The 15,055-nt window shown below is 32.9% G+C and overlaps 2 protein-coding genes across 2 annotated transcripts; both read left to right on the top strand.

Annotated features, from left to right (window-relative positions):
• Window positions 1-1,292: 1,292 nt before the first annotated feature.
• On the top strand, window positions 1,293-2,337 carry LOC145169361 (early nodulin-like protein 19). Its single transcript, XM_079087937.1, has 2 exons — window positions 1,293-1,638; window positions 1,914-2,337. Exons 1-2 carry the CDS (start codon window positions 1,449-1,451, stop codon window positions 2,216-2,218), a joined length of 495 nt encoding a protein of 164 aa, XP_078944063.1. The 5' UTR covers window positions 1,293-1,448; the 3' UTR covers window positions 2,219-2,337.
• A 3,808-nt stretch (window positions 2,338-6,145) lies between these two features.
• LOC145109271 (glutamate NMDA receptor subunit epsilon-1, putative (DUF3598)) lies at window positions 6,146-9,291 on the top strand. The gene is made up of 7 exons (XM_079046419.1): window positions 6,146-6,502; window positions 6,587-6,681; window positions 6,902-7,022; window positions 7,138-7,256; window positions 7,339-7,525; window positions 7,634-7,777; window positions 8,886-9,291. Exons 1-7 carry the CDS (start codon window positions 6,260-6,262, stop codon window positions 9,180-9,182), a joined length of 1,206 nt encoding a protein of 401 aa, XP_078902545.1. The 5' UTR covers window positions 6,146-6,259; the 3' UTR covers window positions 9,183-9,291.
• The last annotated feature ends 5,764 nt before the right edge of the window (window positions 9,292-15,055 follow it).

The raw sequence follows: 15,055 nt of genomic DNA, 5'->3' as shown, positions 1-15,055 counted from the left end.
GTAGGAAGGTAAAAAGTTTTTTCTATGCATATTTCTTTATCAAACCAACAAAATAAATCATTAGATAAATCAAAAGTAATATGATTCACCAAAAAAATCCCTAAAAAACACTTTCATAATTCATTTTTAGTATATCAATCAAAATTTCATTTTACGGATAATTTTAGTGAATAACAACAAAATTATTATAAAAATGAATTATCGAAACATTTTGTTCTAAATTTTTTTTGTGAATAATGTTATTTTTTATTCATCTTATGGTTTATTTTTTTGTTTCGCCAAAAAAAATATACAGATTAAAATTTTTTTACCTTCTTATCAAAACTTTTCTTCTTACGGGATCTATATCCACAATTTATATAACAAAATAAAAACATTTTATCTTTTATTTCACATGAAGGCGGTATTAGTGACCCTTTTAACGAAGATTAATTATGCCACACTTCATCCTGAAATAGACGGACTCAGAAAAAGATATAAGAAAAAAAATATGCCTACATAGGAAAAAAAAAAAAAAAAAACAACATGCAGCATAAAAGAATATTGTATGTTTTTATAATTATATATTAATTTTTGGTTGATTAACTCGACTAAATACATCGTGCTATGTTTGATTTTTGAACTGAAGAAACTATCCATTTAAAGAGTAACATGTTGCAAAAAAAAAAAAAAAAAAAAAAAAAAAAAAAAAAAAAAAATCATAGCACTAGGATTACCGGATTATGTATCGTTTGTCAAGTTATACGAGCATATACCATAAAATCATGATGTAGACCATTTGGTCCCAAAAACTAATGACTAATATTTAAAACGATTCATCTACAAAATCCATGGCCCCTACCAATCAAGACCATCGATTTGTATCAATGAACGAGATCGAATTAAGTGGTTTCCTCATATAATTTCATATGTTGTGAACACAACTCTATACGAGAGATCACTTAGGTACCATTGCTTATGCTGATGACTTTACTAGATATTTAACGTGGTAAGTTGTATATATGAGATATTGATTTTTTGTAAACTAAAGAGACCACTTACTAATTATGTATGGCCAATTTTTAATTTTGTATCGTATACTTTATAATATGATCATCTATTGATAATTTATCGATGAAAAAACAAAAAATAATACTCATTTTATTTCTGAAACATTTACTAGCTAAAAGAATAATGTTTCATATAATTATAATAATTCAAAAATATAATGCAGTGGTACCAGAGAAACAATGGTGGTTGCATGGCCTGAGTGTGAAGTCTGTTTTACACGTCTCTCGCTAACCTGAACCGGTGGTCCTTGTAACCCATATATTTTGACCCTTTTTCCGAACTTTATGGGGCTATATATAACCTCCGTCACTCTCATTATCTCTCTGTGTGTGTTATACTGTTATAAGTGTATGTGAGAGAGTGTGTGTGATCGTTGCTTGAAGAAGATTCCTGGAACAATGAGTAGATCAGGAGGCGTCGTTTGGCTGAAGACGGTGGTTCTGCTGGTGGTGGCAGCAGCGATGTTAACATCCGTGAGCTGTAGAAGTACGGTGTGTCACCTGATCGGCGGGAAGGAATTGTGGAAACCGAATCAAAACTACACTGATTGGTCTCTTCAACAGACGTTCTACGTCGGCGACTGGCTCCGTAAGCTTTCTGTTTCTCTGATTTACAAACAGTTTTAATTTCTATAGATCTGTCTTCGTCACATTCAAATAACTTTCTTCTCTGTGATGATCCATTGAACGTTAGCATTTCATTCGCTAATCATTGAGTGTTCTTCGTATACGCATAGCGTTTTCCTTTTTATTCTTTCTCTGGTTCTGGTTTGTAACATATCATCAATAATTCATGATCTCTTCTTCTAAAACACCTCCAATTAATCGATCTGTTTTGATTTTCTGTTTAAATCTCTGGTGCAGATTTCGTATACAACAAGGAGATGTTCACGGTGTTGGAGGTGAATGAAACGAGCTACACAAACTGTTCAGATGAAGGACTCATCTTCAACGTTACCGGAGGTTTTGGAAGCGACGTGATTAAGCTCACTCAACCAAAGACATACTACTCCACTGCAAATGGAGATTACTGCTACAATAATGACATGAAAGTGGCTGTTAACGTGGTTGAAATTGTTTATGTTTATCAACCTCCTCCTCCGATGCTGTATCTTCTTCCATTGCAAGTGATGTGTGTATTGCTTCTTCTCACAAGAAATCGTCAATGAAGAATTCAACAGTTTCAGGTACCAAATTATTCATAGTTAAATAGCTACTGATATTAATTCAGAAATTACATAAATAGTGGATTGCATATGCATACATTACAAATGTGTTAGATTTTGGAAACGTGTTATCACACTTGCCTATTATATCTTGTTTTATTGCTCGTGATATATCTCAATGTTTTCTAGATTATTCAAAAAGTTTTATAGAATCTTTTATTGAGTAGTAAATATCAAAAAAGCTTATCAAAACATCAAAAAAAAAGTTATAAAAAATATAAAATTTCTAGTTATATTTATGAAAAATAAAACATATATATAGTTTAACTTTATTTATGTAATGTATAGAAAAACACGTTTATTGAATATATAAAAAGGGAATTGCAGGTACTGAAAACACATTCCTTAGACTTAAAAAAATTAATCAAATAAAAAACACTTTTAGTTAAAAAATAATGTGTCGCCATTTTATATAACAAGATTTAAAACTCTTTTACCCTTAGACCGATCGTCACGAATGGCTCGTTGTCGACGTGGCCACGAACCACAACCGTGTACACTATCCCGCTGGTTCGTGGTCGAGCGTTTTCGTTTTGAGTTGTGTTGGGAGGACATAAGACCACCACGAATCAGAAGCCTTGACCGTTTCCAACAGTCAAAATCATTTTTTTAAATAAATAAACCTTACCCATATAAACACAAGATTTAAACACCATATTTTCATAACGTTCATCTCTTTTTTCTCTCTAAAAAAATCATATTTATGGATTTTTTTTACAAATTTTGATTCGGACGACGACGGAGAATTTATCTCGATGTTCTTCAATGTTGTGCAACACATACATAATGAAGAACATACGAATGTTGTGTGTACAAGAGCGGTTGTCAATCAAGATTGTCAAGCCGCACATGAATTATTGGTATGTGATTATTTTGCCGATAATTGTCTTTATAATGATGCGGCATTCAAATGTTGTTTTCGTCTGAATAAGACATTATTTTTACGTATTAGCAATGCTTTAGAGGCTCGTTATGATTTTTTAAGCAAAAACCCCGATGCTAGAGGTAGAATGAGATTTAGTAGTTTACAAATTGTGCAGATGCGCTTAAAAATTTAGGATACATTATAGCCTTTAACGCATTGACAAGTACTTGAAAGTATCTGAGCAGACCACAATTGAGTGTGTAGATTAGTTTTGTGCATGTGTGTACCAGGTTTATCACGAAGAATATTTGCGCAAACCTATTGCACGTGATATTGAGAGATTATATTTGGCACATGAAGAGAGACATGGATTTCCAGGATTGATTTGTAGTATTGATTGTACGCATGTCATGTGGGAAAGATGTCCAACTACGTGGCACGGTCAATTTACTCGAGGTGATACATGGTAGCTGACTATAATACTAGAAGCTGTTGCATCTCAGGATTTGTGGATAAGAAATTCGTTCTTTGGACTTGCAGGGTCTAACAACGACCATAATGTTCTTGGTCAGTCCCCTATTTTCAACGATATATGTGTCACATCCAGATCCTCGAGTATGAGATTTTAAGTAAAATATGAATTTTGAAGGGGGGGGGGGTCACGACATGAGGAAAGCACCATCACGTCATTACATGACCGCGTTATGCGGGTAGGGTCAATTGAGTGTCACGACGTGACACCTGATCAAATGAAAAACCCTGATTTGGGACTTGGACCCTATTTAAAAGAAATGAGGGGCTAGGGTTTCCTTCACCCTCATCCTCCATCACTTCCAAACCTGCAGAAGAAAACCCCAACCCCTCTCCTCCATTGTTGAGCTCATTTTGGTGCCTTTGATTGATTTTGAAGGAAGAAGAAGACTTGTGTAGCATTGTGTGCATCTTGGCTAGCTTGGGACTTCATTTTGTGGATTTCTGGACCCTTGTAATTAAGTGTCCAAGATCTAAATTTTCTTATGCTAGGTTGTCACATCTAAGGTTTTGTCCCATTTTCTATAATTATGAGATAGTTGGAATGGTAGGATTCCATAAAGTTGGCAACTTTATGGATCCTTGGGGTCTTTTGTATATCATATGGTTCAGATCTGGAATTTGAATGTGTATTGGACCCATGCATGTGATCTTTGGTGATTTTAATTCATGTTTGACCTAGTTGGAGCCTTAGACTCACAATGAGCAAGCATGGCTAAAAAAAACATCGACCTTTAGGTGTTATTGGACGATAGGAGGCTTTTTGGAAAGATTAGGTGAATGGCTTAATGGGTTGAGAGTTGAATCTATTGAGCTGAGATAACTAGTTTTCACGACGTGACACCCTTTTTGGTTTTCCCTAATTAACTTTGATGGGTTTTGTCACAACATGATTGTAACATCCCAAAAATTACGAGGTAAAAATTTCATTTTTAATTCGGTCAAAACACTAGTTATCTTTTAGCCAAACATCCATTATCTTTTTTTCTAACTATTCAAACGTATTTCATAAGAAAACAGTTATCAGAGTACAATCCCAAAATTATCATAAGGCAAAAACATGGGTCGATACGGTGCGATCAAGTCGGGCTCTTCCCTTTCGAATCGGAAGTACCTGAAAACATAACCATAAAATTGTAAGCACAAAGTTTAGTGAGTTCCCCAAAATACCACATACCAAAACATACAAATGCCATGGGCTACCCCCATGGTCTTTCCTTGCAATGTCGAGGGCCAAATCCCGGTCTTACATACAAGTGTCATGGGCTACCCCCATGGTCTTTGCTTGCAATGCCGAGGGTCAAATCCTAGTCTTACATACAGGTGCCACGGGCTACCCCCACGTTCTTTTCTTGCAATGTCGAGAGCCAAATCCCGGACATACATACAAGTATTTTAATCTACACATGTATTTTAAAATGAAGGAAAAATACCTAGTGTAAGTCTTGAGTCTGTAACATCTAATAAACAATATGGCATGCTAATCTTTAAGCTAATCAAAATTGTTAAATCATTTGTAACTCATCTAAAAAACAATTTGTTATTTTTACTGACATATTTGTTGAGAAACCATATATTTCTAGAGAGTAAAAAATGTGTCTTCTCTTTAAGGGACGGGGCGTGTTAACTGGTAAGTTAATGGTTCTTTTTTTTTTGTATTATCAGTGTTTGTTGTATTTAATTTAATGTACACATATATTTTAAAATGAAGAAAAAAGACCTAGTGTATTTCTTGAGTCTATGACATCTAATAAATAATATGACATGTTAATCTAAAATTGTTAATTCATTTGTAACTTATCCAAAGAAAACAACTGATTATTTCTAATGACATATTTGTTAAGAAACCAAATATTTCTAATGACATATTTGTTGAGAAACGAAAGAAATGCAAATACCTATTAATGACCAGCCAAGGGCTAAAATGAAAGTTTTTCTAAAAAACAATGGCAAACCAGGAACAAAAAAAATATTGGGGCTAAATGGAAACTTATACGTAAATGTTGGGGCTAAATGCAAACTGAGAAAAATGCAAAACCGACACGTCGTCGTGGCTTGTTGGTGACTGGTCAAGGGTCCAAAAATGAAACGTTTTCCAAAATATAATGACAAATGAAGAACAAAAAATAAAGTTGGGGTTAAATCGAAACGAAGATGTATAAATAATGGTTTTTAAAGTATTAACCTTATAATTTAGTACCAAAATCCACCTCTTTTTGCATTTGATGTATATTACTTTTGACATAAAAAGCAAATTATAGCATATTATTGAAAAACATGTAATAATCTCGGGTTGGGTCGGTTTGAGGTACTAAAACCGAACCCAAAACTCATTTATAAAAAACTTAAACGAAACCCGACAGTTTGGGTTCCATTTCGGTTCTCGGTTTCAATACTGTCGGTATTTGGATTTCCGGGTTCTGTTTTGGACGACCCTAGATTTTAGATTTTAGTGTGGATAAGATATTTGCAAATCTATTGGTGCCTTGGTGGTATGGAAATGCATCTTCCAACATAACTTCAAACACAACGAACTAAGCTTTCACCAAAACTCAAAAGATTTCAATTGGCCTCAATTGATTACTCGAATGGCAGCCTTCTGTCCGATTGGTGCTTTTTGCAGCAGTAGTAATTCGGTCAATTCAATTTTCATAAACCCTAAACCATACCGTCGAGCAATTCCTCACAAAACGTCATTGTTAACCAACGCAACGTCTCCTTCATCGACTTCGTATAATAATCCTCAAAAAACAAATCAGGAATCGATGAGCATCGATGCTCTTAAGCGATTCATCAGACTCAATTTGGGGAACTGGACCGGTTCTTTTCACGTCGGTATCACAATTCGGATCATCTGTTTTGGTTTTTGAAGTTGTTTTGTTATTAATTAGATGTTTATGTCGTGCTTTGTTCAGCAATTTGATTCAATGGGGAAGTTGATGCATAAGGTGGATACCAGGCTATCCGCGGGATCTTATGGTGAAGATGAGTTGATTAGTTTGATTCAGACGTAAGATTCTTCTTCAATCAAATTGATTTATTCAAATTACATTAATGTTAAATTTGTGATTCTGGAACAATTGTATCTTGGAATTAATACAGAAATGCAACATACCTAGTTCAAGCTCAAGATGAGTTGATTAGTTTGATTCATATCGGATGCTTTGTTAGCTAGCATTGTGTGTGCTATGTGTTACTCACTTAACCATGGTTCCCATTGTCAAATTCAGGTTGTACATCAAACAATCATCTTCATCAAGCTACTCAGCTTCTAAAACTGATCATGAAGCTGAATGGGCAGAGTACAAAATCAAAGAAACCAACATGTTTACTGCAGAAAAATATCAACAGGTTTTTTTATTTGTGCATCTAGATAATGTGTAACAAAAACAAATACCTAGTTTGAAATGTTCAACACTTTTGATATCTTCTCCTACTAAATATATCCACTGTAATTAGTCTACAGATTGGTTTCTTTCCCCAAGAGAAGGCATTTGCATTAAGGTATCAGACAGCAGGCATGTTAGAAACAGTATTAAGAGAAGGAGTGTTAGGTGAAGATGACATTGGAGAAGCATCACCCAAGTGAGTATTCATGGTATAAATTAATGTTACAATTTATTTTATCCGCTTGTAACTTATCTTTTATTATATTTACCATATGCAGAAACCTGAAGCTTCCTTCTAAGTTACCTTCTATTGTATGTGAAAATTGTCTTTATTCACTAGACAAAGATTTGAGAGCAAGAGCATTCCATATAATGGATCCGAAAGGTATTGTTGAGATGCTTATCCTCTTTCTTGAACAAAAAGGTGTTGGAGTGGTTACGCCTCCTTTTCTTGATGAATCTAAGGTATTTTTTATGGTTTTATTATTATTATTATTATCAAATTTCAAGTAATAGCTAATAAGAACTCTCTTTTGAATTCTTGTGTTTGTTTTTTTTGTTTTCATATATTAGGATAAAGAAAACAGGATCAATCAGCATCTTGGAACATGGAAAGGTCACTCTGTAACAAAGCGTAGTGGTGTTTATGGTGCAACTGATGCTGAAGCTGACACAGTGACATCACTTGAAATTGATGACAAGGGTCAGCTAATCCAGGTTTATTTTTTCTTGAATTAGTACATGCAATATAGAAAGAAAAAAAAGTTTTGGTTGACCAAGGGCAAAATGGTCATTTTGAATGTAAAATATGTTATAGTTTAGAAAATAGTATGGTTTTATTTAAGAGTAATTTACAAATTTGGTCCCTGTGGTATACCCGTATACGGTTTTCAGTTTTGGTCCAAAGGGCAAAATCGTCATTTTAAAAAGATTAACAGCTGAGTAGTTAGATTTAATTTAACTATTTAGGGATGAAAGCCATTATGAAACATTAAAATATTGACGAAAATTTCAAACCTATTCTTTTTGGGACCGAAACCGTTAAAAAAGATAATTAAAATTAAGAGAAAATTACAAATATGGTCCAAAATGGTCATTTTAAATGTAAAATAATTTTAAAACTCACTTTGTAATTTTATAATAATTAAAAATAAAATATGTTATAGAAAATAGTTTAATAATAAAATAAAGAGAAAATTACAAATTTGGCCCCTATTGTATTCTTTTTTTTCAGTTTTGTTCCAAGGGCAAAATGGTCATTTACACAATTTAATTTGAGTAGGTAGGTTTAACGATCCAGGGACCAATATCATTATGAAACATCCGCATCACCACATCAGGACCAAAATTGCAAAACAATTCTTCAAATGTAAAACAATAAAATTTTAAATCTAATAATATATAACTAAAAATAAAATACATTAAATTTAGAAAATAGTTTAATAATAAAATAACGAGAAAATTACGAATTGGGCCCAAATTGTATACAGTTTTTTCAGTTTTGTTCCAATGGTAAAATGGTCATTCAAAATAAATTAACAGCTGAATAGTTAAGCTTAAATATCATTACACAAAATTACATGAATGGTCCCTGTGGTTTACAAAAGAGACCACAGATGGTCCTTATGAGAGCTCTATGGGTGATCGCTGTAGTTTGAAAACCTTGCACCATAAGTCCTTATGTAATTTTGCTATATCATTATGAAACATCAACATAAGGACCAAAATTGCAAACCGATTCTTCTTGGGACCAAAACCGATAAAAAGTTCTAAACATAGGGACCGAAACTGAAAATGTAACAAATCATTTTTGTAATGTAAACAGGATCAAACTTCAACATACAAGGCGAAAAATGTATCCACGAATGTGAGATGGACAGGCAACATGTCGGGTAACTTGGTGAAATATGATGGAGGCTATCAAATCACATTATTACCCGGAGGCATGTACATGGGGTGTCCATGTGATGTGGGAAAACAAGTGGGTGAAGCCAAGTCTTTTCATTTAGAATTTTGTTGGGTCGAACCCGAATCCCCTACAAAAAGACAAAGACTCGTTCGCACTTATGACATCGATGGTTTAGCCGTTTCTTCAACTTACTTTCTTGAGACCAAAATGTGAGCCGTTTTTTAATAGTATTTCACATTGTAATTGTTGGTTTAGGTATTCTACTTTGAAGAAACACTTTGTAACATTTTAGGGTTTATAATTTTACTTGTTATCTTTGCTATGCACAACAAGGGGTTGTTTGATAACCTCTGCATGAAACCATTCAACGCGTTTGATAAAGTCGAACCATACCTTCTCTGAACTATTCAGGTTTAGTTTTGTTTTATCAGGCAACCCTAAAAGCATCTACAATGGTGAAATGCAATAAAGAATTGAAATTTAAATGTAATTACATGAGTAAAACTACACGTTTGTAATAAATTTAATTTTTAATAAATGAAATCTTATTGAATCTTTAATAATGTACTAAAGCTCAAAAACTAAAACTTTAAAGCATACATCTTTCTATTAAAAGTGATTGTAGGTGAATGGATTCGATGATCCCAAACTTAGAACTTATGCCCTTATATAGATGGGCTTACAAACTATTGGACAAGAATAAAAACGTAAGCGATAACGATTAAACAAGGGCTAGATTAACTAGTGGAATGCAATAAAGAATTGAAATTTAAATGTAATTACATGAGTAAAACTAAATATTATTGAATGATGGAGGGTTATTTATACATAACACAAAAGTAAAATACACATTTAATAAATACTAAGTGGTTGATAGAAAAAATTATCGTTTAAAATGTTTGCAAAAATATCTTTATTTTTTTTATAGTTTATTACTATTTGAAATAACCTTAAAAGAGTTCAAAGGTTATTTTCATTGGAAGAGATGACCTATTTGCATTTTGTATCACCTATTTATTATAGGAGTATTTATTATTTATTAAGTGCTTTTATTTTATTTTATTTTATTTTTTATTTTTTGATTTTGTGTTTTCTATTAATCTCCTTCATTCAATAGTATCTAATTGTACCCGCTAAATACATTTAAATTTTTATTATTTTTCACTAATTAATATATTTTATTAAGCATCCAGTAATGTTTTATTTTACTTTCCAGTATAAAATATTAAATTCAGTGAGTTTTCTACAACCATCAACCACTATTGATGACCATTTAAGCAATAGGACCCATACTGTTTCTACTTTCTACAATCTACAGTAATACATCCGTACACTTAATTATTTCAATTTGAATTTATCAATTGTTATAAAGTTGGCTGACAATCACAAGAACAAAAAAAATATATAGAAGAGGGCAAATTTTACAAAATGGTTAAATTTTTTGTGAAACATTTTTTTGTGTTATTCTCAAAAAGTTATATTAAGTGCAAATATTGGAGACAGGTAATTAAGTAAAAACATATATACTAAAGGGGAATTGAGTAATCTAATAATTTTTTATGTTTATTTTAAAAGAAAAAATAACCACTATAAATCTGTTTTTGCAAAATAATCATCTAATCCGGAATGAGCCATTATGGACATCATTCCGGACGTTGGACCCATCCCGACCCATTTTGGAATGCTCCGACATATTCCGGAGCACAATCTACAAAACCTTATTACATATTTTATCCCGGTACATTCCAGAGCACAAACTACAAACCCATACCGACACATTATGACACATTCTATACATTTCGGACTTAAGAACCAAAGAAGATATGTAACACAATCTCGATGATTTGGTCGTTTTATGGGTAATCCCTTGACTCCTACTCTTTTAATATTGATTTTAAGATTATTGATGTAATTTAGATAGTCCAGAACATGAATAACAATAACAGGTCCAAAACACGAAGAACACGCTCCGGACCTCTTGTAGATGTTTAATTTAGAGATAGGAGTGACCCAAAACTGGTTTAGTTATTGTCTTAGGCTATTATACATTGGAATTTGGTATTCCATAACTCAAAAAAATCAATTTTGGAACATGTCTGGAATGTCCGGAATGTGAGGAACTGCTTCGAAATACGAAGAACATGTTTGAAATGCGAAAAACAACTTATAATTTGAAAACCATATAAAACCATAAATAAACAAATAATAATAATAATAATAATAACAACAACACAACACACATAAAATGATTAAATTTTTAAAAGATATATATGTATATATAAAAACTGTTCCGAAACACTATTCTGGAATCCTACTACGCTATCCCGGACGTCTCTCTAAAATGCTTTGTTCTTGAGATAATGGCCATTTTACAAATTTTATAAAATGTTGGCTATTTTTTCAAAATACTTCATTTATATGGGTTAGATTACTCAATTTCGCTATACTAAAATATCCTAAAATTAACCCTATTTAACTTTGAAAACTCTCAATTTACGTAAGCTAGTTTCTTGGTTTTTGAAGCTCACAAATCACAATACGTGTTCTTTAAGTAAAGATCACCGAATACATGTTTAAGAATGCAATTTTCAAAGTGAAAACTAACATCGAATACAAGTCGGATCAATGTTCTAAGTGGTGTGAGACGTGATGTGACGACTAGTTAAGCTTCAAATTTTTACGAGTCATGACGCTTTTTAAGGTGTGACTTAAGACAATAACGTTGTATACATAAGAAAAGAAATCAATAATTATAGACTTATATAAACCATATCAAGGTTTTAGAAATATTATATCAATACCTTATAACAAAAAGTTAAGAAAAATTCATTGGTTTCATGCTCGATAAAAAAACGTGTTGTAACACCCGGAATCTAGAAGGTCAATTAAGGAAAGATAATCTTCATTCTAAAGGTTAACTCGTCGATTTTGGACAAGAAACTCTGTGACAACCCGAAATTTCTATCTTGTAAAGTCATTCAATTCAATCAAAAGTCAGACTTGTATCTGCTATCTTTTAGCATTGTTTAGAGTCTGTTTGGGTGTTCTAAGTCTAGTACATTCAAGGTTTAAGTGTTAGGATGTATCTATGAGAGTTCATTGTGCAGCTTTCAAGCCATAAAACTCCATCACTTGGAGTTTACGGCCGTAAACTAGAGATTACGGCCGTAATCTCTTGGCTGGCCGTGAACTCCTTCCCTAAGTATGATATTCCTTCACTTTTCATCACTTTTCACACTTCCAATTCAAGAACACTCATTTCTCTCTCAAGTATCATCAAGATCACTTCTATTTTCCGACAAATTTGTAAGTGATTCTTCCCTTTATTAGTTGATACCTTTCATAATCTAGTAAAGTCCCTTGATTTCATCTGTGAATTCATCTTTTGGGGTTAGATCATCAAGAACACCAAGAACACCCACTAGTTCTTTGGGTCGTGAACCCCCTTTAAGCTTCAAAAACGTAAGTATCCTTCCATATACTAGTTATCCTTTAGAAGCTCTTGAAATACACCCTAGAAATCAACCATTTCTCCAAGAACAATAAGAGTTTACGGATATATCATCTCCTTTGGCCGTAAACCCCTATCAAGAACATCATTGGCCGTGAACTTCATGAGGCCGTGAACATCATTGGCCGTGAACATCTTTGACCGTGAACACACCATGGCCGTAAACACCATGGTCGTGAACAACCAAGGCCGTAAACACACCCTTGTGTGTGGCCGTAAACCCCTTTAGAACAATCATATGTGATTGTAACACTTCTTTCCAAGTGTTTCCTAGTCCCTAAGGTGGTTCCAATTCATGATTAGTTGTTATATACACTAATTATATCCATATATGTGTCGTTATATGCTTAATAGGATTCGTTGTGCTCAAGACTTCACTTGACACTTAACATCCTATATCGATATTTCATTCGAATCACTCACTACAGGTGAGTTCATACCTCTTAACTTATCTTTTAAATGATTTTAAATGCTTTTATGAGGGGAATACAAGTAGAAAACATTATAGTTATTATATCAATCACATGTGATTAATAACTACCAAGCAAGTGAATTTTCTTATACTTCAAACTGTGTTATCAAACAAACTGCTTCAACTCATTTTTATAAACTCTTTTATATGCTAAACTCTTTATCAAACTCTTTTAAACTTATATATTGTCAAAATGATGTCTATATAGATATAGTTATATAAATAAGGTTGAAAAGGCTTAGGACTGATAACTCGCCTTATTTCATGTTCCTTGTTTGGTTGTGGACTTAGGGTACCGGTTGTTTGTCCGAGTGTCGTTTGAATCTTAGTTATATATTATGTATATGTGTATAGATATAAAAGTTCTTACATCAGCTCAATACCTTTGGTTAGCAAAGGTGTACAAACATGATCGGTCATTCAAACAACATTTACTAGTAAACTATAATATTTATAGTTTAGAGGATTACTACTCACTATTTGTAGAACAATGAAACTTACAAGAGTCAGTTCATACATGAGTCAGTTCAAACATACTATAATGAGAAACAGAAATAACATACTATACACTAGAACATATAGAACATACTATAATGAGAAACAGAAAGAACATACTATACACTAGAACAGAGAGAACTTACTATACATTAGAACAGAGAGAACATACTATACAAATACAAGAATACTATAACATTAATGTAAGCCACTACTTCATGGCACGACAATATACTGTTGTGTCACGTTTTGTAACCAGAGTCTCCTGGAGGGAGAGCGTGAGTTTGTGTATAGATCTATACGGGATTGACCATCCTACACCTTGCTGCTAGCTACAGTGGGACCTACAGGTCTACGGGTGACGAATGTCATATCATTTCGACGTCTTTGATCGTCGTGTTTACTAGTCAATCAATTATGGTTATAATCTCATCACATTTTACCTTAATTAAACAAACTGGTTTAAGGTAGTTAGTACATTGGTAGTTACTTATATACAATACTACAGTACATCTTTATCTTCCCATTACATTCATATTGTGATCTTCTCACATAAACGGTAATGTAAACTATATTTTGGTAATAATAGTCACACTTGGGGAAAAACACTTTTACAAAAGGATAAACATACAAAACAGTTGCATCTTGGTAGAAGACTACTTTAGTAGAAAATATAGGATTTTCTAGGAAGTATACAAACATTTACATCAAACATTTACAAACTTTACATCAAACACTTACAAACATTTTCATTAAACTTATGCAAACATTGACACTAAAATACTTATGAACTCACCAGCTTTAATGTTGATCTACTATTTCAAAATAACTTGTATTCTCAGGTCACCAGTAGACAGGTACCGATGACCAGGTTTTGAGAAGACGGAGCTCGTTCAAGACTCGTCTTTTATTTTTGATTCATATTTTGGTGTCTTTCAAACTACACAGAACACACTTGTATTGAATTATATTATTAATGCAATGGATGATGTTGTTGCTTGTTTACTATTGTGCATTGTTATGATGTTGTACATGACGTCCTCCGCCCCTGAAGGTTTCCGCCGTTCTGGTTTGGGGGTGTGACAGATTGGTATCAGAGCTTTGTTTATAGTGAGTTGAGTATATCAACCCATAAAAGATATACAACTATAAACGCAACGGGATTAAAATACTCTGACCAAGAGTTTATAGTTTTAAATAATAAAATATTTAACTAAAAGTATACTTACAAGAATTCACACTAGGATCAGTGTCATACTAGAACAGAACAAAAGTATTGCGATTGTTGGACAGTACAAGTAGGCTTGGGGACATATGATCAGATCTGGGAGTGATATAGCCTGATCAACTATATCTTTCCGAGATGTGGTTAGCATGTGCCTAGCAATGGTTGTGGTGTTGCAGCAAGTCTACAAACTTACCAACACTACTACAATGAAAACTTTAGAACAAAACATAAACTTAAAATACTATAGGAGTATTTTGTGTTACTATAATTACTTATGTGCAAACTAAAAAGGTCTTTACTAGTATGTCAATAGTTACTGAGTGGATACACTAAGGTTATATGTAACTAAGATGTCATAGACTTAGAATCTGTGATCTTTG

This window comes from Lactuca virosa, chromosome 4, assembly GCF_052849685.1.
Source record: "Lactuca virosa cultivar CGN04683 chromosome 4, Lactuca_virosa_CGN04683_v6, whole genome shotgun sequence".
Classification (NCBI taxonomy): domain Eukaryota; kingdom Viridiplantae; phylum Streptophyta; class Magnoliopsida; order Asterales; family Asteraceae; genus Lactuca; species Lactuca virosa.
The sequence above is the reverse complement of the archived record's forward strand: the minus strand, read 5'-3'. Positions and strand labels throughout refer to the sequence as shown.

Bases quoted from the DNA above. Each gene is read 5' to 3' on its own strand.
- LOC145169361 (XM_079087937.1), top strand. From the start codon at position 1,449: ATGAGTAGATCAGGAGGCGTCGTTTGGCTGAAGACGGTGGTTCTGCTG. The intron at 1,639-1,913 runs GTAAGCTTTCTG...TCTCTGGTGCAG, and splicing joins CTACGTCGGCGACTGGCTCC to ATTTCGTATACAACAAGGAG.
- LOC145109271 (XM_079046419.1), top strand. From the start codon at position 6,260: ATGGCAGCCTTCTGTCCGATTGGTGCTTTTTGCAGCAGTAGTAATTCG. The intron at 6,503-6,586 runs GTCGGTATCACA...TGCTTTGTTCAG, and splicing joins ACTGGACCGGTTCTTTTCAC to CAATTTGATTCAATGGGGAA. The intron at 7,023-7,137 runs GTTTTTTTATTT...ATTAGTCTACAG, and splicing joins CTGCAGAAAAATATCAACAG to ATTGGTTTCTTTCCCCAAGA.